Source organism: Rattus norvegicus, chromosome 17 (assembly GCF_036323735.1).
Source record: "Rattus norvegicus strain BN/NHsdMcwi chromosome 17, GRCr8, whole genome shotgun sequence".
In the NCBI taxonomy this organism is placed as follows: Eukaryota; Metazoa; Chordata; class Mammalia; order Rodentia; family Muridae; genus Rattus; species Rattus norvegicus.
In genome coordinates this window covers 5,020,133-5,045,684 of record NC_086035.1, presented here as the reverse complement: position 1 = coordinate 5,045,684, position 25,552 = coordinate 5,020,133, and the positions used below count along the sequence as shown (strand labels likewise).

At 49.1% G+C, this 25,552-nt stretch overlaps 2 protein-coding genes across 12 annotated transcripts in view; one reads left to right on the top strand and one right to left on the bottom strand.

Annotated features, from left to right (window-relative positions):
* The window catches only part of Naa35 (N(alpha)-acetyltransferase 35, NatC auxiliary subunit), a 52,020-nt gene extending 46,232 nt beyond the window's left edge, over window positions 1-5,788 (top strand). For 2 of the 3 annotated variants that reach the window (XM_006253526.5, XM_006253527.4), the window contains 5 exons: window positions 1,079-1,146; window positions 1,801-1,941; window positions 2,218-2,340; window positions 4,701-4,781; window positions 5,419-5,788. In XM_006253526.5, the coding sequence (XP_006253588.1) occupies window positions 1,079-1,146; window positions 1,801-1,941; window positions 2,218-2,340; window positions 4,701-4,781; window positions 5,419-5,478 (473 nt within the window). In that variant the 3' untranslated portion in view covers window positions 5,479-5,788. The remainder of the gene's footprint in view (window positions 1-1,078; window positions 1,147-1,800; window positions 1,942-2,217; window positions 2,341-4,700; window positions 4,782-5,418) is intronic. The other variant, NM_133324.2, reaches the window with a different exon arrangement.
* The window catches only part of Golm1 (golgi membrane protein 1), a 52,301-nt gene that overhangs the window by 3,594 nt on the left and 23,155 nt on the right, over window positions 1-25,552 (bottom strand). For 5 of the 9 annotated variants that reach the window (XR_005495817.2, XR_005495818.2, XR_010058935.1 and 2 more), the window contains exons 4-9: window positions 18,381-18,435; window positions 17,399-17,501; window positions 13,974-14,088; window positions 11,742-11,886; window positions 9,938-10,444; window positions 9,303-9,410 (exon numbers count right to left, since the gene is read on the bottom strand). Coding sequence is in view for 5 of the 9 variants with exons in the window: in XM_039096415.2 (XP_038952343.2) it covers window positions 9,303-9,410; window positions 9,938-10,444; window positions 11,742-11,886; window positions 13,974-14,088; window positions 17,399-17,501; window positions 18,381-18,435 (1,033 nt within the window). In the remaining 4 variants the exon portion in view is untranslated. 9 annotated transcript variants of the gene reach the window in all.

Sequence of the window (25,552 nt, the reverse complement as noted above, 5' to 3'; positions counted from 1 at the left end):
AAGTACCATTACCTTTGACAGAAAAGTCTATGAAGAGCTGCATGTGTCTGCTGTGCGCGCGCGCTCTCTCTCTCTCTCTCTCTCTCTCTCTCTCTCTCTCTCTCTCTCTCTCTCTCTCTCTCTCTCTCCATCGCTGCTGACTGGAGGAGAGACTGGATCCCAGCCAGCATTAGTGATGGGCCTTGCCTCTCAGTTCCTTTGTAGCTCCAGAGGGTCTTAAAGCAGGAGGCAAGTTGTACTCCGTTGTACAAGCAGAAAGGATGGGAGAGCGGCAGGATCCATCCGAGTTGTGCTGTCATGCTGTGTGTGGCACAGCCATGGAAGCAGATGTTTCAAAGGCTCTGCATTCCTTCTTGCCTAAATTCTTTAGTACCAGCTCCTTGAAGAACACAGTCGGTTGCCTAACTTCACTTGTATTGTAAAGTTTACATTAGAGAAACAAAAAGAAACACCAATTTAAAATACAATGCTCTGCTCCTTTTTTCTTTTAGAGGGAATCAGGAGGAGCTGATGTGGGGAAGGGTAGGTGAACTGGGGAGGACTGGAGGAGCAGAGGAGGAGAATCTGAAGAAGGGATATAATGCAGGAGGATACAATGTATGAGGATATAATGCACAAGGATACAATGTACGAGGATACAATGTATGAGGTTATGATGCATGGGGATATAATGCACAAGGATACAATGTACGAGGATACAGTGTAGGAGGATACAGTGTATGAGGATATAATGCTTGAGGATATAATGCACAAGAGAAGAGTACGTTGTTCTTTTTTTTTTTTTTTTCGGAGCTGGGGACTGAACCCAGGGCCTTGCATTTGCTAGGCAAGCGCTCTACCACTGAGCTAAATCCCCAACCCCAGAAGAGTACGTTCTTAAAAAGCCCCACCATCCTGCTTACTTACTGAATGTAAACTTCACTTCGCTTCTCTAAGGTAAACTTGATAATGCAGGGGAAATGGGCTGAAGAGTTAGGCAACTGACCGTTTTCTTCAAGGAGCTGATATTAAAGAATTTTGACAAGAAGCAATGTCAGGGGCAGGGGAAAGTATAAAAAAGTATTTTCTCTAATTACAGTTCGTCCATTGAGCCGAGAGATCACAATGAGCCAGGCCTATCAGAACATGTGTGCTGGGATGTTCAAAGTAAGTGGCGGAATCACGTCTTCCTGCCGTGTAGCCGCCATCCATACAGAACGTGTTTAAGATCCCCTCTGGCCTGACTCACCAGATTCTGCTGCCATCTGTCCTGGTCCCTGTCTCTCTGAGTGTCCCCTTTTCCATTCTCGTTGTATTGGTCACGTAGTTGACACCTTGCATTCCTAGTACTGTAATATGTAGGAGCGGACTCCAGCATGGCTGGCGTGAGCATCACCAGACATCTGTTTCGAGGTTCTGGGTAGTAATTTTTAAGTTGAACTGAGAGGTGACTCATCCAAAGTTACATAAACCAAGACAGGACTTTGGGAAAGACCCTCACCTCTGTGATTCTGCATGCCGTTCCTTCAACATCTTTTACTTGGAGTCTCAAAGCGGTAACAGAAGCCTGTGATGTGGAAGAGTGTGTGTGATCCCACTGGGGTCATTAATCCCCTGGGATTTTTAATGATACATTAAAAAACATTTAATTAATGTATCATTTTCCTCTTCGTCCTCCAATTCCTCCCATGTATCCCTCTTGATTCCATGGCCTCTTTGTTACACACACACAATGTGTATATGTATATGTGTATATATATTTTATTTTTGTACTAATGACAATTTTTGTTCTTTCTGTTTTCGCATTCCTCCCTCCTTTAGACGATGGTCGCATTTGACATGGATGGCAAAGTGCGCAAGCCCAAATTTGAGCTTGACAGTGAGCAGGTCCGGTATGAGCACAGGTTTGCTCCGTTCAACAGCGTGATGACGCCACCACCAGTGCACTACCTGCAGTTCAAGGTGAGCCTGCTGCCTGAGGCCATGGTGATGCCCCACCCCTCGGGCTGCTAAAGATGGTAAGGCGGAGAACGTTAGTCTCAAGTCCTTAGAGTAACTGAAATATGGGGTTCACACACGCACACACACACACACACACACACACACACACAGGTTAAGAACCCTGTCCCATGGGTACAGATTGAGATGTTCTCAGCATTTGCTTCAGAGTGTACAGATGGCTGTTCAGTTAGAAGGTTTATATTAAACATATTGTGATAAGTAATTCCTTCTTTTTAGGAAATGTCTGACCTCAGTAAATACAGCCCTCCTCCTCAGCCTCCAGAGCTGTATGTGGCAGCTAGTAAGCACTTTCAGCAGGCAAAGATGATCCTTGAGAGCATCCCCAATGCAGACCGGGAGGTAAGACGCACCACTGTACTTCCAGGAGCCATGCTTGGGGAAGCAGGCATCCTGCCACGGGGTGTTAACCTCAGAGAGTCAGCCTGGCAGTGCAGTTAACCACAGGGAGTCAGCCGGGCAGTGCAGTTAACCACAGGGAGTCAGCCGGGCAGTGCAGTTAACCACAGGGAGTCAGCCAGGCAGTGCTGTCAGATTGCAAGAATTTCAGGTAGGTCTGTCAGCTTAACCGGTTTAAGTCTCTTCCCTCCACCCACAGGGTCTCACTCTTTTGTCCAGGCTGACCTCTTAACTCCTGGTAGTCCTCTTGCCCTCTGCCTTCCTGGTGTTAGATTAGGTCATGATCTGTAATACCCAACTTCCATTATAAATCTTAAATATGAAAAATTATGTATCCAGGATCATCTTGAAGCAGAAGGCTATTGTGGTAAAAGACTGATCTACAAGAACTTTGAAAGCAAACATAGTTTAAGCATTTGATGGTTAAATAGTTTGCACTATCCCCAGTGTAACTGAAATACATCTACTGTGTTAACGCAGGAGTTAATCTTGATATGTCTAAGTCACTGGGGGGTGGGGGTGGGGGTGGGGGTGAGCTTCTTGATGTAACTCCGTGCAGAATGATTTAGCATCGTCTGTCAGACACAAGCAGTGCTGGGCTCAAATGGAGTGTGCTTGCCTGTCACACAGCCTGGCGTCTGTCCCTAGCACTGCAAATAGACACATACATGCACATAACAGGACGTGATGATGTAGATGAGTGTCAGCATAGCAGGCTTTAACTGCAAACAGCACAGCCGTAATTCAGTCACCAACAAGGTCAAGGAGATTCAGGTAGCAAGGGTTAGAACTGAGTAGTATGCCGCCATGTCACTGAAGTTGGCAGAGAAGACTGGGTGTTATATGTGCTCACTTCCATTACAAGAGAATTCATGACCGTGCCTTAGGCTCCAAGGAGACATTGAATGCCTTGGAGAACAGAGCAGGAAAAAGATGCAAACATCATATTCTAGTGGGACGTGATGGCAGAGGCAGAAGGATCTCTGTGAGTTCATGGCCTGCCAAGGTGACATAGTAATAAGACTCTGTCACAAAAGGAAAAAATATGTCTTCCAGCTAATAAAAATGTTAGTTACAACAATTTGAGAGAGGTTCAATAACAGAACATTTCCTTCATTTATTCAAAGACTTATCAAGCATCCATTTTCCCAGCAGAAAATAGTTGGTCTGGAGTCGGGAGGGTTGGGAGGAGTCATAGTATACAGTGTACAGAGTGTGGAGCTCCGAAGAAGTGAGTCTGGCCGTTTTCCATAACCCACTTTAGTGAGTTCTAGCAGCAAAGTAGGCCACACAGATGTTCGGGGATGACAGACGGGGGCCACATGCTGGACTGTTTGGACAGCAGCCCCGACAGCTCTGACTTGTGACAGGGTCATCCTGCTGTTCTGCTAAAACCGACTCATGTAGCAAAGGTGGGAGGGGGAAGCCATGGGCAGTGGTAAGGGTGATCTGTGCTGATGCTTCTCCTTGGATTTGTTGACTCGAGGGTTGGATGTGGGACATGGGAGGAGACAGGGATGACTTGAAGGGTTTTGGCCCGAGCAACGGAATGAATTGATGTGCATGTTGCCACAGTCTGGCTTCTGACATGTCAAATTATCATCATTATTACTAGTTTTATACTTAGACTCAAGGTCTCATCCGTAGCTTAGAACTACTTCCAGGCCGCCCTCACCCAGGGCAGACCTCTTGCTCAGTGTCTCATGCTGACTCTCTGTGTCTCCCTTTCCCACTAGATGTTTAAATGGAACTGCTGCTCAAGGCAGGCGGATATCTGTTCTGGGATTTCAGAGCCCATCCTGCCCTTGTGTGTTTCCACAGTGGTCAATAACGAAGCGGTGGGAACTTGAGGGTTATGTGAGGGAAACCTAGCAGTTGGCTTTACTGTGATTCATGTGTTCACAATGTTTAGACTAGAAACTGTCAGAAATGAGTTAATACTGCAGGGACTCAACTACCTGTCAGGAGCATTTCTGAGCTCTCCTAAGAGGGGTGCAGTGAGAGGTGCAGAGCTAGGCTGCTTCCTGCCTGTGGATCCATGGTTGTATGCAGCACAAGATTGCATTGACTCTGTCCTCAGAGCAGTTTTTATGGGGGGGACCATCACCTTGACTTCTAAGAGGACGGTGTGAGGAACTCACTGAAGAGAGCTTTGCTGTAGGGGTGAAGCTGCTCCCTGAACACCACTGTGCTCTGGCTGCAGGGTTCCTAAGTGGGGGAGGGGAGGGGTGCCTGCAGTGTACAGCCACACCGATCTGGCAGACACTTAGCGCCTGCCCTGATGCTGATCCCTCCTGTTTCAGGTCAGCAGGATCCTAAAGGTTGCCAAGCCTAACTTTGTGGTTATGAAGCTCTTAGCAGGAGGACACAAGAAAGAGTCAAAGGTGAGTGTGTGTAGGGAAAGGGAGTGCAGAGTTCCTGTGTGCTGTCACAACAAAGTCACCGTAAGAGGCTCGGCCACCACGTTTCCTCCAGACGTTTGAGACTTAAAATTTCTTCTTTCTTTCCCTCCCACTCCCACGTACATCACTGCTCAGCTTTTAATGCAGGTGCCGGGAGTCAGGCCTTGGGTTCTCATGCTCGCACAGCTTGCACCACAAACCCGGAGCCAACCCAGTCAGTTCCCCAGTTCTGAGACGCAAACACTGATACCATGTAGCACTGATATGGACGGTCTGGTCGTCACAGGCAGCTCTGATGCAGTTTGCAGCTTTGTGGCATCTGCCTGTTATGATGGCCTCACTTGTTAGCCTCAAGCTGACCTGTGTTGCCTTCCTGATCTGTCTGAGCACCTTGTCCAGAGTCCATTTTCCTTTAACTTTCTCTGAACAGACAACTGGCCTGGGTGTTTTCTGATGACCTCTTTTAAGAGGAGAGACTCGGTCCGTCCTTGTTTCCTTCCCTCTGACTGCTGCTGTCGTTACTTAGACGAGCAGTTCCTGTTTCTGAAACACGAAGTCTGCAGTAGTCATGTACACTGCGGCAAACATGCATTCACTGACTTTCTGGCTTTGCTTTTAGGTTCCTCCTGAATTTGATTTCTCTGTTCACAAATACTTTCCTGTTGTGAAACTGGTTTGAAAGAGACTGCAAAGATGACCATGTCTACTCTGGGGTACACCAGTGTGCCACACACGGTGACATAAAGTGGCTCTCTTGAATGACAGCTTGTTACAGGAAGACTTCAGTATCAGTACAACACCCTTACCTGGAGAGAACGAAAACTGCTGTTTTAAAGTGGTTTGTTATACTCCATGGGTGTGACGGGCTGGAATGCATTGGTGAACGTTACATGGTTTTATTACAGACTTCATTGTAAAACTTTTTTAATGAATGATTGTGTGAAATAGTGTTTGTAAAGGTTAATAAATTTCTTGACAAAAAAAATAAATGCACTGGTACTGCTCTAGGGCTGCCCTGCTGGGGACCAGTGAGAGAGAGCACCACCATCTACCATCCACCACCATCCACCACCATCACCACCATCCACCATCCACCACCATCATCACCATCCACCTCCATCATCCACCACCCGCCACCCGCCACCATCCGAGCAGGCAGTGCCAGAATCACCCAAGCCTTAATCCCAGCACCTTGGCAGCAGGACCACACTTCAGTTAACCCTCAGCTATGTACTGTGTTTGAGGCCAGCCTGGGCTAAATGAGATTGTGTCTTAAACACCAAACAACCCCAGAAATTTAAGTTTCAAAACATGAGGTTTATTTAAAGATTTAGATTCTGGTCAAATTACAAGTTGATTTTGAGGCAAGAGGATCCCTAAAGTGCGCGAGGATTGTGACTGTTGTGACACAGTTGTTAGGGTCTGTAGTCATTCGTGCAGTTGACGAGAAACCCCGTTACACTGCAGTGTCCGCTACTACTGTCAGCATGCAGGAGTGTGCAGGCCGCTGGCTTTGGGTCTCATTTGACCATGGTGTGGCCCTTTGTTCCCATTGAGGTCTGTTCTTGGTCCACCAACCTGTGGGGTTTCCCTTTTATATTCTGAAGGGGCAGTGCTTCCAGCAGAGTAAGCTACCCTAAAATTCAGTCTGGCTTTGTGGTTTGGCCTAAGCCTAGTGGTAGTTCATTTGGCTTACAGCAAGAATGGTCCTAAGGTTTCAGTGGCCTAACTCTAGTGTGACACTGTTTGGTGGTGAGGACGCAGCCCAGGGCCTCCCTCACACACAGGCAGAAGCTCTCACGGAGCTATGCCTTGCCCAGCCCCCTGACAGCTTCCACTCCCCAGAAATACTCTGAAGCATGAAGCATGCCCGACTCTGCTCGTTGAAGATGCGAGTGAAGGCAAGCGTTGCTTACTCCTGGGCAGCACCAGGGTGGTCTGCTCAGCTGTCAAGCATGGCTGTTAGGCAGACTGGAGTTTTAGAACCCAGAAGGCAGAGTGTGGTCCTTACCTATTTGACTTGTTAAAAAGGAAATAGCAGTATCTACACTTTAAACAAAAGTGAAATTAAGGCAGAAAACAAGCACTAGAAAGCACAAAATCTCCTTGAGCTTGGACCTAGGAGTGGGAAAGGTGTATGGTACGAACACAGTATGTCTGAGGCTCTGGCAAGTTAGTAAGTGTGAAGGAAAAATGATGTGTGGCATTGGACAGTACCCATCTGAACATGAGGTTGTACATGAGGTCTAGGTGGAATGGGCACTAGATCTGCTTGGCTTTGCAATAAGACACAACCCAACCCACGCCTGCCACGGGGGTTTAAGTGTGTGCTTGTAAAGAGAGGCATAGTGGGGATAGGACAGCGCCTAAAGCCCACCCTGGCAGGCCCTAGTCTAACCAGACTTCTGGGTCAGCCCAGCCCTGTGCACTGGCCCACCATCAATGAACTACAAGCCTTTCAAACCTAACACTAACCTTGTGTGGCTTTCAAACACTGTATAAACTACAGGGGGAACAGCGCCTGTGTTGCTCTTGCTTTTGTAGGTGTCCAGCTTGAAATCTGGGCGTCCTCCAGCAGTCAGCCCTTCTTCTTGGACACCTGTGTAGACATAGGTGTCTGGGCCTCTGCTCTGACTGCCCAAGCAGCCTTTGTCCAGAGCCTAATGAAGGCGCTGCCCTTAATGAGATGAATGACTTACTAGAAACTCTTTGCCCAGTCAAGCAAAAAACAGACCTCAGGTGCTCACACTGTGAGTAACTTAATAGTGTTCTGTACGTCAGAAGAATAATGAAGGTTATTTTAACCAGTCTTTTTAAACAACAACTCTCACTAACATTTGAGACAGGGATTTTCTTTCTTGCTCATCCAAGCGTGGACCTGGACTCACTGTATAGCTCTAAGCTGGCTCAGAACTTGCAGCAGCCTTCCTGCCTCAGCCTTCTGAATCCTGAAGTGAACCAGGAGTAGTGGTCACCTTCTAATTACTGGATTTTTTTTTTTTTTTTTTTTTTTTTTTTTGCACAGAATAGCTTTGTGCTTAGGCCTGTGAACACCGACTGTGGCGTCTGTGTTGACAGTGAGCTCTCCAGGCCATTGATGGGGGAGTCAGTGTGCAGCAGTGTTGAGCTGCTCAGTACCATGGACAGAAACGGGCGAGCACTGCACTCAGCCTACACTGTCTACACTGCCACCTACATAGGACAACATCATTTCTCTTTTTGGTGTTGACCTGGCTCAAGAAATACCCGTTAATCAAGAAAGCTTGACCAACTTTGACACCTTTTGTAGACACTTTGAAAGTACTCCCAAACTGTCTGAGATGGTGCTATTATTTTTCTTTGCTAAAATGTACTGATTAAACCCCACAGCAATGATTGGTCGATGTCCGTTTTACTTGGTACGTTTCACAGTTGTGTCACTGGTGAATCTCCATAGACCTCTCTTCAGGCTTGCTGAGGAACATGAACTCCTACTTCATTTAGAATGTGACTCCGCTTTTCACCCCCATCAGGTAAATCTATTATGCCTCTCTTCTGAGCTTCAGCATTAAGAACTAAAAATGCAAAAACAATATTTCAGTATTAGGCATGTTGGGGAAATACTGTGGGCAGGTCTCACTTCGTTTCTACGGTTGTCAAAAAGAAAACTTCACCTTCCACAGCAGCGCTGCCGCTTGGAATTGTTCCCATCGAGAAAGCAAAAGAAACCACAGGATAGCTAACAGCCACAGGACCGAGTTGAGTGGTGAGATGGCACAGCCCCATGCTCTGTGGCCTCCTTGAAAGGGCAACACCACTAACACACAATCCTTCCCAGAGCCTCCTGAACAAGTGTGATAGCAAGACAGGACACAAGGCGTCTAGCTACAGGCAGCTGCACGCTTACAATTCGCAGAGCTTCATGTTTATAAAAGACCTGAAGAGCGCTTGCTTCCAGAAGTTAGGCACCGTGTGGCTAGCGCACACATCTCTCCTGAAGACAGTTAACTCTAGTGCTCAAAGCTGCAGCACCACAGGAAGCGAGAAGCTACCTGCAGAAAGCTCATGGGTTAAAGAGAAGACGCCTAAAATGCACAAAGAAGCGTGTAGATTGGTAGACACTGGCTGTGCTGTATGCAGCCCAGAAAGGCAGCGTGAAGCACTTGAGGTCAGTAGCACGGTGCTGCTGATGTGCGCTCAAGGAGTCAGAACCGAGAGGAGCCTCGTCAAGGACATCCTGCCTGAGCTGTTGAGGGCTCACACAGCAGAAAACTGGTTCAGAGGCAGTCAACAGAGAATCTAATGATTGTACCAACACCTAGTGTGGGATGACTCCGGGGTGTATTGTTGGAAAAGCCCTAAATACTACAGGCAGGCCTTGTGATTTCTTGGGTATCTTGGCTCTAACCCTGCTCACAGGGGTTCTTCTCCCTGAACTGCCAACTACCTCCAGCGTTATTATCAGTACTGATTAAAGGCAAGACAAGAAGAAAGGTGCCGGTTCCCACACACCACTGCTCTTACCACTTAGATTCCTGTCATCCCCTGCCAGGGCCGCCTGCTTCTCCCGCTCGGGCTCTGCTTCATTCTCATTCAGGTTGTAGTCATCGCCTAGATTCTGCTGGTCTCCCCCTGTGAAACCAGCAGGCCAGACACGTGTCACTGGACACCAGCACCAGGTCAGGCTGTCACCCAACCTCAGAACGCAACCTGACTGATGGCACAGCTCCCAGTACAGAGGCCATGGAGAGGACCCAGAAGTGCCCCTCAACACTGAAGCTAAAATTCAGCATTGTTGACTGAACCCTCACACACACAAGCTGTGGTTCCAACACACACACTCCTCAATACGCCATCATTCAGTCTGAAATTTGAGAAACTAAGAAAAAGCAGCACTATCTGAGGAAATAGGCTAATGGTGGAAACTGCAAGCAGTGGTGGCCATCTGCGTGGCGATTTGCCAAGCACCCATCACAGCGTGTCATACCCCCGGAAGTCCCACTGACAGGAACACTGCCCTTGCAAGTTAAAAAAAACTGCTCTTCCTGTTCTCCTCTTGACAATGAACAACAAATGCAAAGGAGTGGACAGGGCCACCTGGTAAGACATAAAGATGTGGGGACGGGACCTGGGAACCCAGAGCCAGCCACCCCACCCACCTTCTTCTGCAGCACGCTGCAGCTCCTGTCCACCACGGACGACAAGCTGGTCATGCTGCGACTCCTGTCCACCACGGACGACAAGCTGGTCATGCTGCGACTCCTGTCCACCACGGACGACAAGCTGGTCATGCTGCGACTCCTGTCCACCACGGACGACAAGCTGGTCACGCTGCGACTCCTGTCCACCACGGAAGACAAGCTGGTCACGCTGCGACTCCTGTCCACCACGGAAGACAAGCTGGTCACGCTGCGACTCCTGTCCACCACGGACGACAAGCTGGTCATGCTGCGACTCCTGTCCACCACGGATGACAAGCTGGTCCCGCTCAGGGAACTGAGAATCCTCCTCAGGCCTGGCTAACAGGGCTCCTGGCACCTGTATGTTCTGATCAAGTTTCTCAGCTCCCACACGTGTGCCATCCACTGCCGCCTGCTCTTGGATGGAGGCTTTCATCAGTTGCAGACCATGCTCCTCACTGGCAACCTGAATCTCATTGGTTTCCTCTGCACACAGAACATAGGTGTGATAGGTAGTCTTGGGGGGACGGGCAGTTATTGTTTTGTTTTGTTGTTTTTTGATTTTCCATGACAGGATTTTTCTGTGTCTCACTGGTCTCCAGGAACTTGCTTTGTACACCAGGCTGGCCTTAAACTCAAAGATCCTCCTGTTTCTGCCTCCACAATAAGTGCGGGATTAAAAGTGTGCACCACCATGCCTGGCTGAAGGACCATTTTAACTAAAACCAAAGCATGGCTGAGCATGGAATACACACCTGTCATCCTGTCGATTAAGAAGTGGAGGCAGGGGGTTGGGGATTGAGCTCAGTGGTAGAGCGCTTGCCTAGGAAGCTCAAGGCTCTGGGTTCGGTCCCCAGCTCCGAAAAAAAAAAAAAGAAAAGAAAAAAAAAGAGGTGGAGGCAGGAAGCTCAGTTCAGGACCCAGCTTTGGCTACATCGTCAGTTTGAGGCCGGCCTGGGAGACTCCCTCAGGCAAAACAGAAGGGAAAAAAAACCTGGTAACATTAACTGCAAAAAACGCCTGCAGGACACTTGTGATCCCAGGGTTCAGAGGATGAAGGTGGCAAAGTCAATCAAGGCCTTAGCTACACAGTGAGTTCCAGGTCAACCTGGGCTACACAAAAGCTCATCTCAAAAACATAACAAAGTGTCACCCTTGGATCCCTAACACAAAGAGTGGCTGTAGGGTAAATTTCACACTTCAGGATAGCTGGGAACATGTGATCTCCACTACAGACCAGAGGCTTTGGGGCTGCGGGCCATCCTCAAACAGCAGGAGAGTGCCCAGCGGGATAGACACAGGTAGATTTCAGTGAGTTCCAGGCTAGCCTGGTCTACAGAGAGTTCCAGGACAACCAGAGCTACACACTTAAAGAGAGCCTTATCTCAAAACTAAACAAAACCCAACAAAGAAAATAACCTGGATTTGAGTATCCTGACACCCCTGAGGGCAGAGTGCCAGGCTCTGAGTCATTTCAAGCCGTAGGGGCCCAAGGCACACCAGCCGCCCAGGACTCTGTCTCTGCCCTTCAGTCCCACAGTGCCCCAGGTACCCTGAATGAAGGCACCTTCTGTACCTGTACATCCACAGCCAGCAAGGACAAGCTGTCGCTAAGACAGAGTGGGCCTATGGCCCCTATCCCAGGGTCCCAAGAGAAAGTACACCAGCCAGCCGCCCAACCCTTCTCTGCTGCCTCAGGCCGCACTCAACCCTCTTGTCTGTCCTGCAGAGACCATACACCGCTGCGGGGCTTCAGAGAACATAAACCAGTGTCTCCTCTTACCGTTCTGCACGTGTGGCTTCAAGCCCCACACCTCTGAACTGGGGGCTGGTACTTGGGACTTGTTTCTGGGCACATCCCCTTCCTCTTGTGGCGTCTGCTCCTTTGGCGGAACTGTTTCCTGCAACTTGGCCTGAGGCTTGAGGGCCTGGAGATAGAAATACCGAGAAAACAAGCACCGGACTAAAAGAGTAACTCAAACACCATCTTCCCAGGCATGCCCTGTCACATGGCAGAGATCAGTAGACTGGTGGGTAAGCAAGGGGGAAACGTAACCATCCCGACAAGCCAACTTCCATGGCCAACTATGTGCATCACTCAGCCTGCACTGCCCATGCCCACCCTGTCTCTGAGACCTTACAGGTACTCTGCAGCACACAGAATACACCATTCTGTTACATGGAGTAGAACTTGAGAAAATCACAAATGTATGGAAATGAACACACTCCGAGATGACCAAACAGAGATGTCCATCCCCTTGGGTTACTCTCGGAAGCTAATTGAGGTGAAGGGAGGGGACAGGCCAACTTCAGTCCATTTCTGCTGTTTGTCCCATTTGAGAATCAGGACATAATCCAACACGGCTAATGCCCACTTCTAGCCCTAAAGAATGATGTCTCCGCTCTGTCACATCTTACCAACCAATGATAGACAGCCTGCTTACAGCAGTCCTTTTACCAGCATGTCCTATCTCATGACCAAGAAAAAGCCACCCTGTGAGGCACTAACCAATCTGGTCAGAAAGGAAACACCAAGACCAGCCCCACAGTGACCGCAGACTTACTAGGCCATGGATGGAGAACAGGAAACAGACAACCAGGCAGAGACAGAAATACCGAGAACACGATTCTGTGCACCCATAAAGCTGTGTGTGCTCGTGTACACGGGGAGGGACAGTCTCCCAAGGCTGTGGGACAACTACAGAGAAGACCCCATATGGACTCCCTGGGTCTCTCATGTTCTTTGTAGGTGGGCAGCCATCTATGGCAGCCCTCGGCTTGACAACTTCAGCATGTCACAATAGGCAGTGGTCAGACCTAGATAAGACAAAAGTCAAGAAATGTCTAGCTAGTCAAGATTTAAGAATCCCTCCGGGGAGCTGGAGAAACGGCTCAGTGGTTAAGAGCACTGTCTGTCCTTCCAGAGGTCCTGAGTTCAATTCCCAGCAACCACATGGTGGCTCACAACCATCGGTAATGGGATCTGATGCCCTCTTCTGGTGTGTCTGAAGACAGCTACAGTGTACTCATACAAACAACAGGAAAATTTCTGAGAAAGCCAAAAGGAAGATATCTGCCTCAACAAGGATGCTCACCAACACCACATTCTAGGCGAAAACTGTACCTTAGCAAATTCACATTAGGAGCCATGGCGTGTCTGCTCTTCTGTTACAGTAAAATTAAACATGGAACTGGAAGCAGAAAGATAACTGGGAAATCTGTAAATGGGTGGAGATCCATACTTCTAAATAACACATGGCTTAAAGTAAAAGTCTCAAATTTAAAAACAATTTGACCATGCCTTTAATCCCAGCAGTTGGGAGGCAGAAGCCTTTGTGAGTTTGAGGCCAGCCTGGTCTACACAGTAAGTTCCTGGAGAGACAGAACTATATAGTGAGACTCTGCCTCAAAAAAGTTAAGATATAAATAAAATAAAAATGTCTTGGCAAATGTAGGTGAGGACAATTCGCTGGCATGTCTAGGCTGCAGTAAAAGCAATGTTTGTAGCACTAAATTCATACATGGAGAAAGGAAAATCTGGATCCAAGAATCAAGACGTACCTTCAGAAGCTATGGAACAAATTAGTCAATGAAATCCAAGGTCAAGGTAAGTAGAAGAAAAGTTAAATGAATTAGCTTATAACTTAATTAAATGAAAGAAAATCAACAGAAAAATCAGTGAAAGCAGAAAGTTGTTCTTTGAAAAGGTAATGCTCTACTTCTCGGTAGAAAGTGGGAACATTCCTATGCGCTCTCCACTGACCAGGTCGACCTTGGCCACAGAATTTACCACTGGGACATCAGTGTGCTCAAGCCAGACAGCATCGGCTTCTCCCGCAGGAGCATGAGACTTAGGACAAAACTGCGCTTGGGGCCAGCATACGAGATTGGGTGTGGGCATCCTGGCACCAGGCTGTGCTCTGCTGTACCACAGGGAACCAAGCCCACAGGACAAAATGGTGAGGAGAGGAGGGAGAGCCTCCTGGATGCCCTGGCCAGAGCAGACCCTAATTACCTGCTGTCGTTGGTCATCTCTGGAAACTAATGCCTCATTTCGCTTTCTGACAACCTCTTCTATCCGCTCTTCACACTGTTCCTTCACCTCCTTCATCTGGCTGATACACTGGCTCCTGGTGAAGGCAAATGGAAGATGTGGATGTCCCAAGCACTCACCTGCTACCCGCTGATCCCGTTCACAGTCCACTGCAGCAGGAGACAGAACAGCCCGTTCCCACCCAGGATGTGCTCCGAGAGAGAACGGCTAGGGCAAGTGTCCAGGTGCAAGTATTTGATGACAGAAGAAACCCGCTGGCAACCATACTTTAGACTTGTTGCGTTGCATTAAACACCCCCACCCCCTTCTTTCCACATCAAAAAACATGGGCTACAGATACAAGTTCCTAAGACCCCTGTGACCTATTTCCTCATGTTCAGAGCACCTTCATCCTTGAGCTCCTTGGACCAGTCCTGTGGTGATTATGATAAACGCCTCATGGGGCGGGGGGCTGGGGTGCTGCACATTTCAGGATAGAGGTTGAGATGTTCCGCTCCAACTCCTGGAGGGGGGACTCGATCATATGGCCACTGATGTCCTCACTCGTGCCGGTGTAACGAGCATAACCACCGCCTCTACACCTTGAGCTTTGACAGCTAATCGGATGGTAAGAATACAGACTCGGGGATTCCCCAGGCTCTGTGGGAATGTATGCTTTGCCTCCTCGACCTCGCCTGCTAACTACCATTGGTGGCTATTCTCCCGTGACACGCTTTGCAATGACACCCTGGTACTAAGGAGCGCTGTCCTCGGCTCTGTGAGTGGCTCTGGTGAATTGCCGAGCAGTACATCAGGGAGCCCTGACTTTATAAACTGACCAGTGTGTGGCTGGCTGGGGGACACTCGGGACTTGTGACTGACCTGTGGAACAGTCTTAGGAGCTTGAGTCCTTAAACCTGTGGTGTGTGAATGAACTCTGGGCAGCACGAAGACTGACTGGAGGACACCTAACTGTCAAAGACCTTCAACTGAGATGTCCTGGAGGTCTGCACCACCTTCCACTGCAGCACTTCAGCAAAGGGCAGAGTCAGAGCCAAAACCACTCGCTTAGACGATGGGGAAGCCAAGAGGTGCTCTGTTGCCTGTTATAGCCAGGCCATAAGACAGACTCAAGTTAACAGAAGACTACACAGGGCCCACACTGGGCAGCCTTGCCAGAGTTGGAAGCATTTTGGAGCCTCAGTCGGTAACTTGGAGCATATCCTCTGGCAGCTCAAAGCAACATTGGATCACAACATTCCACACACAGAAGGCAATTGTGTGGTAATGGGAAACTCAAACAGATAAGGAATAAGCAAGAATGTCCCTGAAAACCTTGCCGTGTCAGTCCAACTGCAGGTGGTGGACTAGCGGGAAGGGGCTGGGACACAGTGAATGAGGAAACTTAGCTGTCTAAGCAATCAGGCCATCTACTCCCGAACCTTCATGCCTACAAGAGGGATCCAAGCTTCACCTACTTTTGACTCTACAGATGTAAACAGGAAGGGCCTCCTCCGCCTCTCAGGAATGCAGAGGTATCCACGGCCCACATTCCAACTCAAAGGCAGCAGGGGAAATGAGCGGACTGCTCAGTATAAGGCCTAGATCCTGAGACACGATGTAGACTAGGTCAGCAGTGTGGACAGTGTTAGCTCCTGGGAGGTCATGCGTGTGCCCGAAGCAGACCCTCAGGGACTAACTGGCTAAACTCTAGTGGTGCACACGCAGCTCCAGGCTGTTAATGGCACTCCAGATAGTGCAGACTTTGGCCAGAGGACCATTGAGGGTCCCTACAGCCAGCACAGGAACTCATCACTGTGATGGTGTCACTGCAACGTCCCAACACCAGCATTTGCCAGCTGCTCCCCTATAGTGTGAAGATGAGTCAGAGATGAAAAGAGCAAGGAGGGCTGCGTTTATGAGTGCAGTGATCACTCGAAGAAGATGCCTGCTGATTCCCAGGAAGCCACGGACGTGCACAAGAAAGCTTTCCTCTCCACTTGCAGCCACCTCGGCGTTCCTGGAAATAGACAGCGCTGTGTGCGGGTGTGCCTGGATGGGCTCTCAAGTCAACGTACAGTTTTATGCATGTTATGAATTTGCTAACAAGGTGTTCACATCTTGTCTCTAGCTCACAGACACTTGAGGACAACTGTCTCTGGCTTCCATCAGTTCCTGGCCGTTACTTCAAGAGCTTCCTGCATCTGCAGCAGGGCCCTCAAGCACAGACACTGTTAGCCAGAAAGACCTGCTACCTGCTCACCTCTTAGAAACAAGTGTCTCTGTGGAAGAACTAGGAAGTACTGTATAGCGATCTGAGCACTTGGGAGGAGAAAGGTCACGTGTTCCAGCCAGTCTGAGCTCTACAAACTTGAGGCTAGCTTGGGCTACACAGGGAGACCCATTTCAAGATGAAACTAAAGAAATCAAGGAATTTAGCGATGTACATCTGGTGGCAAGCTAAATCCATGCTGTCTTGTAGAAGGATCAAAGCCCAAGTATCTTTTAAATGATGAACACTCTGTAGCTACATGAATTTGGTGTGTATGAGGTAAGTAAGTGAGAAAATATGAATAAGCGGGTGGCTACAGTCCTGCTCCCTTTGATCATTGTTCTCTAAATGGGTGGAAAACTAAACAGATGGCAGCCATGTGATCTCTCCTTTACTGTCGTCTCCCAGGGGCGTGGCCTACCTTTAAAGCTTCATTGTTCAATTAAACAACACTCAGTGTAAATGTGGTAAATTCTCATGGCAGTGAGCTTCCTGTTACACCAACATCCAGCCCGGCCCATCAATATCTTGGCACAGTATTCTAGGTATGATTTTAGCTCATGCTTGACATTAAGAAAAGTACTTATTTTTACGTGTATGTGTGCATACCTGAGTGTATGCATGTGTACCATGTGTGTGAGGGAGCCCACAGAGGTCTGAAGAGGGTATCAGGTCTCTTGGAAATGGAGTTACAGATGCTTGGTAGCTACCGTGTGGATGCTGGAAACTGAACCTGGGTTCTCTGGTAGAGCAGCCAGTGTTCTTAACCACTGAGCCACACCTCCAGTTCACACATTTTTAAAGTGTTCAGATTGCCAAAGTGGTACAACTGTGCTTTCATTTACGATGACATAAATGTTAATGTATCGTGACAATTCAGGTCCTGCTGAGCACTGCTTGTGTGTATGTGTGTGTACGTGCATGTGTGTGTTCGCATGTGTGCTTATGTGTGCATGTACACAAGTGTACCTTTCCTATTCGCTCTGTATACTGAGCCCTGCTGGCTTATACTTTTATAAGATTTAATCAGGTAGCATACTGGTTTCTAAAGGACTTGAGTCCCAGAAGTTGGAGTCCCTTCTCACATGCTACACATGACAAGGTATCATCCACTTCCCTACTGGGCCCCACTCACAGGTCATAGGAGAACTTCTTCTCCAGGCTGGTCTGGTTCTTCTGGAACTGGAAGATGTCCTGCTGCAGCCTGCCATAACTCTTCTGCAGTGCCTTCAACTGGTCTAAGCCAAAAAAGGACAAGTCACCTCACTGGTTTCTGTGGCTATCATGCCACTCAGACACACAAGACACAGAAGAACTCTGTCTCAAAAAACAAAAACCACAGCAGAACCACAAGCCGGCACGACTGTCACAGAAGGAAGCAGGGAGGAAGTGAGCGGCCCTGCCCTGCCAGCATATCACCAATACCAGAAACTCCCACAGAAACCTGCACCTTGAGCCTATTAAAAATGTCTATTAAAACTTATTTTAATGACTAGCTTTCCTATGTGTGTGTGCTTGCACCACTGTGCATGTGGAGAGGTCAAAGGCCAGCCTCTCCTGGCACTCATGTGGATTTTGGGATCAATCTCAGGTCGTCAGGCTCAGCAGCAAGTGCCTTTCCCTGATGTGCCATCTGGCCAGACCCAATATGTGCCTTACGCACAGCTTGAAGATAACTTTATACAAAGTTTTAAATAACTTTGTGCCTTCTGACCTTGGCCTGAGGTCAGGTGTGGGGCTTGCCACACGTTGGTGCCAGACCAGAGTCTTGAGTATTGGGTACCACTCGTCCAATATCATCACTTAATTGCTGGTGGGGACTGAACCTAGGGTCTCGCAAACACTACACAAGTGCCCCATCCTCAGCACACCCATCCCAGTACTCCTTAAAGATCCATAAACCAAGGGGATGAATTATGTCCATCATAACTTGCGTGCGCACAGTAATATTTTATAAGGACAGCTGAGTAAATAACACATTAACGATGGCTCGATAACTTCCAATAACAGATTACAGTGACAAAGCCACCTGAGGCCCTTATGGGAGTCAGGCCAGCCTGGCTCTTCCTTAAAGCGGCTGCTGGGCTGGGAGGGGTGGGGTAGGGTAGGGGGCTTACCTTGAAGGTCTCTAATGAGCTTCTCGCCTGTGGTGATATTATTCACTAAAACCGCCTACAAGGAAGACAAACTTGGAGTCAGAAGCTCAGCTGGGCAACTCCACCTTCAGGGCATGAGTCAGAGGAGGGAACAGCACCTAGACAGCAGCCCTGCAGCCAGGCATGGGGACCACACTGCGCTCTGCTGTACTCTCCATCCACAGCGAAGGAAGTGCTTTCCAGCCACCCAGGAAGGAGTAACCAAACCAGTGCCTCAATCCCAGTTCCCATCCTTCCCTGTCAGGCATAGCTTTTTCCTCTTCCAAGCCGCAGACTCACTCAGCGGCAAGCTACTCCTGTCCCAGCCCCCACGCCCCTGACACAAGGTAGGGAAGGGACAGCACACAGTGAGGACTCTGGGGCTGACAATCCTGGCTACTTCATACATGCGGTCACTCACTTGCACTAGGAGCTGGACAGGTCATCATCCCATAGCAAGAGACAGGCACCTAGGCCTAAGGGACAGCTTGTTGACGTGGCTTAATCGCAAAAGTGCTAAAGAAGAAACAGACAAATGCTACCATACCAGACACATGACAGAGAACAGGCTCTCAGCAGCTGCCCTGCCAGTGGCTAGGAACCTGAGCAAGACAAGTTTTATGAGCCACACCCGTGATACTTAGTTTTTGGCATTCGCGTGACAGGATGAAAGAACCCCCAGAGACACGCTAATAATGTGCTTCTGAGTATTTATCCTGCTGTAGAGAACATATGGGGCACGCTCCTGAGTCACAGTGGAGCCTAGAGCTCTGGGCTGTCTGCTCTTAGATTACAGAGCTGCCATGAACAGCTGAGAATTACATCACTGTCTTCCCTGATTCTGGGGCTTTCAGATGTGGAAGCGAACTAGGACCCCCCTCCCCGCCCCCATGTCCTAGGATCTCCAGTTCACAGGAAATCTGCCAACCCCCACCTCCAGCCTCCATAAGCCCATGAGGGGATGGATTTCCCTGACAAGCCCTCTCCCACACATCTAATGGGTTTGATCTCTGTGGATGGCCCAATGCTTGAGAAGCAAACACAAGAAAGAAGGGAGACACATACTAAACCTCAGAGCGACACAGACAAGAGCTACTTGACTAACACACACAGATGGACATGCTTGGTAGTACCATGAAAGTTTCTTACTGTTATCATCTCCAACAGAGGAATATTCTACTAGTCAACACACTGCTCAAAACAGATATTCATTGATCCTCCGCTGACAAAGCTGCCAGGCCTCCCTCCTTCCTCTCCCATGTCCTCTGGAAACCCCTCTGATACAGCCGCTATGGTCCCTGAGGCCTGAGCAGAGGAAAGGTCACAAGTTACACAGCCTCCTGAGCAACGCAGGAACCTGTGCAGAGATGAAATGCAGCCAGGCCCAGTGCTTGCTGTGGGAGTAATTTGGGCAATGGCAGAGAAGCCCCCAAAATGGTAAAATTCCCCTACCATGAAGAGACTTTTCTAGAGATGAGTTTCTTTTACACGGATGTGGAGACGGAGAAGAATGAGGGATAATGAGCGCTCTGATAATAGGACTTTCCCAGCTCAAAATTCCTGCTGCTCTGGGCAAAAGGAGAAAAAAGGCAAGCATTTGCCAGACTGCATGGACTGATCTGTAACAGGATCCCACAATCTCTCTCTGAATATACATGCAAGTGAATTCAGAAAGAATCCTGAGGCCTTATCTGCGCACCCACACTCACTGTGCTAAGTCCCACAGTCAAGAGGCAAGGTGACCTCAGAGCCCATCACTACAGACATGTGGAGCATTACTTAGAAAGGAGGTCCCAACACAGATGAACCTCAAAGACCTGGGGTGTGTGTGTGTGTGTGTGTGTGTGTGTGTGTGTGTCTGTCTGTCTGTCTGTCTGTCTGTCTGTCTGTCTGTCTGTAAACGCAGGCTAGTCACAAAAGGAAAATGTTGACTGGACTATACCCACAAGAGAAACCTCAAGTGTCCGGGGAGGGCTGGGGGAAGGGGAAGGACAGTCATGTGGTAAGTGTAAGTCTCCAAGACAAAGAGGCCCATTGCACAGCAAGGGGAACTAAGGCCCTTTGCTGAGCTCACCCTCAGCTGCCTCGTCTCTGATGGCCTGGGAACCGTGTCAGCCTGAGGATTTCCAAGGCACTTCTGCTTCCACGCGGCTTTTATTCTGCCAAAGATGTCTTCCCGCCCTCCCTGAGAACGTGAAGACGGAGCCGGAAAATGCCACCAAGGTTTCTGCATATAATTTTAGACCTATAGAAAATGTTGAATTGTGGTCAGGAGGACTAGAAAGGCTTCTGAGCTCGTTTGCTTTGTCAGGGTGTGTAACATACTAGAACAGAACACTCGAATTGGTCACCTTCCCTGCGACATTCTCATACAACCATGTAATGCACTTGGCTATATTCACCCCACAATTATTTTCAAATAACACGAGGTTCTACTCTTAACAACCAGTTTTTCCTCATATTTTGATTTCGGGCAACTCTGGGGTATCCCTGTGCAGTGTCACTAGAACGAACTAGAACTAAACTGTTAATCATCCCGAATACAAATTTATCCCAGCCGTTCTAGTCTGAAGACAAGTTATTTCTGCCTTAGAGCGTTGGGAAACTAGCTTGGCGTTTCCCAGTAAGCTTTCAAACAGTGACGAGGCGGAGGGCTCAAAGCAGGAGGCTCAAAGCGGGAGACGGATACCAAGGAACACGGTGCAGCTCCAACGGGAGCAAAATCAGACACACGAGTCAACCAGTAACTCCTGGTGGGAGGGACGGGGAGTGACTGTTCCCCCAGAGTGTGACGGCCGCACAGTATTATAAATAACAACAGCAATAGCATTGTCTGGTATATTAAAATGTATCTGCGCTTTATAGGTGTTTTGCCTGCACATACACATGTGCACCGTGCGTGCACAGTACTCACAGGGGTCAGGAGATGGTAGGGATCCCCTGGAGACAACTGAGCTGTGTGGGTGCTAGAAGCTGACCCAGGTCCTGTGCAGCCTCCCTAGACTGCCATGCAGTCTTTCTGGCCTCATGACACATTTTTAAATGGTCAGGATGGTGAGTTTTGTGTATTCTTTACTTCAATAATGCTGTTTTTTATTTAATGTTGTTTGCTTGAATGTATCTAAATTATTGCTTCAAGATGTAATTTACCCTAAAAAGTACTCAGGAAATAACCTACTTTCTTTAGGATAAACCTCGGATCTTTAGACACTGTGATCATGGCACATCTCACCCAGACAGTTTAAGACCTTAACAGGCACTCGGGACCCGGACAGCATAGAGCCTGAGTGAGGAAGAGCAGGTAGCTGAGCGGCAAAGAGTGGACAGAATCTCAGGGACCCTCAAGCACTCCATACACAGCCCCCCAAAACCAGAGTGGGTCGGTCACTGAATGCATGTTCCCAAAGAAACAAGAACGCTGTAGTGGGACAGTTGGTCGGTGCTGACAAAAATTCTGTGATTAAGCAAATTCACAGAAAGGTGAGAGATACTGAATGCTTAGCAAAGAGGTCGCTGGGTTTCCAGTGTGACAGTGGGTTTTCAGTGTGACAGTGGGACCAGCAGGTATTTACAAAGCAGACTGTAAACAGGTCAGTGCTTGGTGTAACCTCCTGCTAAAATCAAGAGTGGCAACACACAAGGTTTTCCCAGGAAACCTGGAAGCAAAGGCCTCATGAGCAGAGACCCCCCACCTTCCCCCTTCTCCATCTCCCAGGACTCAGCAGACAAAATGGGGATTCCTCTCTCTCCAGCTATTTCATCACATCAATCCTCCACACGAAGACAACAGTTCACCTGGGACTCCCTGGCTTCCTCTTCTCTAGGAAAACTCCGAGACTCGTGTGCTTCTGTCTCATCAGCCTGTCTCTCCAGAGAGGAGAGTTATCTTTCGTGATGAACTGTGTAGTGCTTTCTGTCACTGCGACCCTGGATCAGGTTTCAGAGCTGCTGCCAGTTCATTATGGTAAGGAGCATGGAGAAGCAGTTCACAGGCACAGTGACCAGAACAGACACCAGGAGAAGGCAGGGACTAGGTGGTCCCGAGGAACTGTCTTGTCACATGACTTTTCTTGGGAAGACATGAACAAACTGCTCACTTCCAGTAGTCACAACATGAGTCTAGCTAGGCAACCTACTCAATTTTACTCTGGGTGATATGAATATGGGTGAGAAGCTACTACAGGAGCATGACTAAGAGAGACTGCTGGTATCAGTGGAAATCACCTCAGCATTCAGGAAAACAGCGTCCCCAGAGCTCCCTGCTCACCTTGCAGGCAACTCTATTAAAGACTCTCACAACTCCTTCTTGTGGTGTAGCCTAGGATAAGTTTCATGATCATTCTGAGCCTCCTTGGTTAGTCCTCGGTGTTGAGCATTCCTTTCCCCTCTAGGAAGGGGTGGCTCCATTGGAAGGAAACAGCTCTACAGATGACCCCAGTGATCTGTTTCTACAACCAAAATAGCATGCTAGCTGGGGCCAATCCCACGACAGGAGCCTGTGGAGACAGACCACAGTGAAACCACCCAAGGAACAGGAAAGGCCCTCCCCCTCCTCCACAGCTGCAGCTGAAGAGGTTCCTCATGGAGAGTGTTAGCCTGAACCAGCTCTGCCTACAAATCTACTCTCCCCACATGCTCCTTAAAACTTCTGGCCTTCATGACCACACCTTTACCTCTATACAGCTGTACTATTCTAAACACCAAGGAGCTGAACTCTGGCTATGCTGAGAGGTGGGGAGACAGACAACTGGAAAAACATGCTGATCCTTTGACTAACGGCCCTCTCCAGGATCTCCTTCATGCAGCAGGTATGCATGAGATGTCCAAGTGAACAAGTGCCAAGGGGAACGGCAATGACCGATCTACACTCTGGCTTCTGGCAGCAAATAAGGGCACTCACCATCCGAGCTGTGCCCCTGGGGCAGAGCACTGCCTCCAACGTGTCAAGGACAAAGGGAAGCAGCTGAAGCAGGACACCATCTATGTAGGAAACACCTGCTGTATACGGGGCTGACCACACAAGCAAAGCAGCTCCTGCTAATGCATCCTGGGTCTTTTAAGGAGGAGAGCAACACCCTTCCACCTTCAGCTAGGCTGAACAGGGAGGCTCAGCCTACAACTCAGTGGAGGACCAGGGTGCCCCAGGATCTTTCCTGCAGACTAAGGGCTGCAAGAGGTCCCCATCCCCAAGGTAAGGGGTGAGGGAACTGTAGGAAGTGAGCTATAAGCCAAACCTGGCTTCTGGGAACCAAGGATCATCAGGAAAGGGACTGTGCAGGTGCTGCTGAGAGGAGGGAGGGAGGCAGGGGTGGGAGGGCAGATGGACAGAGGGATGGATGGACGAACAGGTGGATGGACAGACAGGTGGACAGACGGATGGATAGATGGACCAGATGGACAGATGGATGAACAGAGGGATGGACGGATGGATAGATGGACCAGATGGATGGCCAGACAGATGGATGGATGCATGAACCAGATGGACGGATGGTTGAGGGGATGGAAGGCAATGTGATGATGGCAGTTGTTGCAAAGCCCATTCCCTGGCAGAAGAGTTGAGTGGTTGAGAGGGAGTCTAAGCCTCAGAGAAAGGGAAAGTAAGAGCTTCATACACTGTTTTATAGGGGCTTGGGCTGCCCCTTTCCCTTACAGGTCCTATTTATATATACCTGCCATGGTGCCTTCCCCATGTTTCTCCTTGCAATGTCCTCTGCAAACAAGAAGCTACCATCTCAGGGAACCTGTCTTGGCTTTCCTAAGGCCCCATCAGGAGAAAGAGAACAGGGGATCAGCTGCACCCACGTGCCTCCCAGGCTACTGGCCCGATGGTCTCTACAGGTAACTTGGGTCAAAGAGGACCCCAGAACAGTCATCAGTGCCTCACTAGTAAGTGAACTGAAGACAAACCACAGCCCCCTCTGCCCTTGCCCCTGAAGCAATGCATACTCCTATGTCACACCCAGCACCTCTCAGACTAGCCCTCAGCTCCTCTCCACCTCCCCTTGCTAGGCACTGCTCCTGGTGCTGAGGTATGAGGGTAGAGCCTAAGGCTCAGTTCTAGGACTGCAGCTCTGTCCACCACAATAGCAAGGAAGCAGCTAGGACAGAGAATCTCATCTCCTCCTTGGAAGGACGGCACGTGGGCACCAACAATTCTGAACTCTTCCTGCCTTGCTTTGGCCAGGAAGCAGAGGCCAGGCCAGCATCTATGGGCTGGAGGCTGGTGGCCATAGGTTTTCAGCCTCACGACAAGGACACTGGTGACCAAAGAATCCCTGCAAGCCCCTGGGTGGCCACATGGCATTGTCCCCAAACGGGAACCTTGTCCATGTTTTTTTCCCCGTGTAGGACGTGACACTTGTACTCAAGTAATCTGCTCCTGAGCTAATCACAGACAAGCTGGTGAATGTTCCAGATAGAATAGCAATGGCAGACTAATTCACTTCCCACTGTAGAGTAGTAAGCCAGTGAATTTAACCGACTTACTTATGGAGTCAGGGATGAGGGCTGTGTGCAAGAGCACAAACAGCTTAAGGGAGGTATGCCATTACGCAAGAGGCTCCCTACCCTCCAGTAGCTGTTAACTAACCACTTGCACAGCCTCAGGAGGGGCCCTCGTGCATTCGGGCCTGCCTAGTGAGATGCCTGTGAGCAGCCAATGAGCATTTTGCTTCTATCTAATGCAAAATGGCAGCCAGCTCAATGAAGGTGTGGGTCTCAAGATGGCAGCTGTCATGCCCCGCCTGGAGGTCAGAGTTTCATGGCTAGTTAACAGGGCCATGACCAACACTCCTAATGATCCCACTTGTGATAGCTAATACTGCCTGTCAAGTGCAAAGGATCCAAAATCACCTAAGAGACAAACCTCTGGGCCTGTCTATGAGAAAGCTTCTAGATGGGGTCAACTGAAACATCAAGGCCTGGCCAACATGACAGCCGCCAAGATGGACTGAGCTTTAATTGTGAGGCAGGTAAGCATTTCTCCCCTTCTGTCACAGCCTGAGAAAGGAAAGGGTCCACCATGGGTTCTAAATACCGAGTAACTGCAGACATCCATGTGCCAAAATAACACGTGGGAAAATAACATCAAAGAGGGTCACCGGGGTGCTCTCTCCTTTCTTCCAAGCTTCCCACCAGAGGCTTACCTGTGGTGT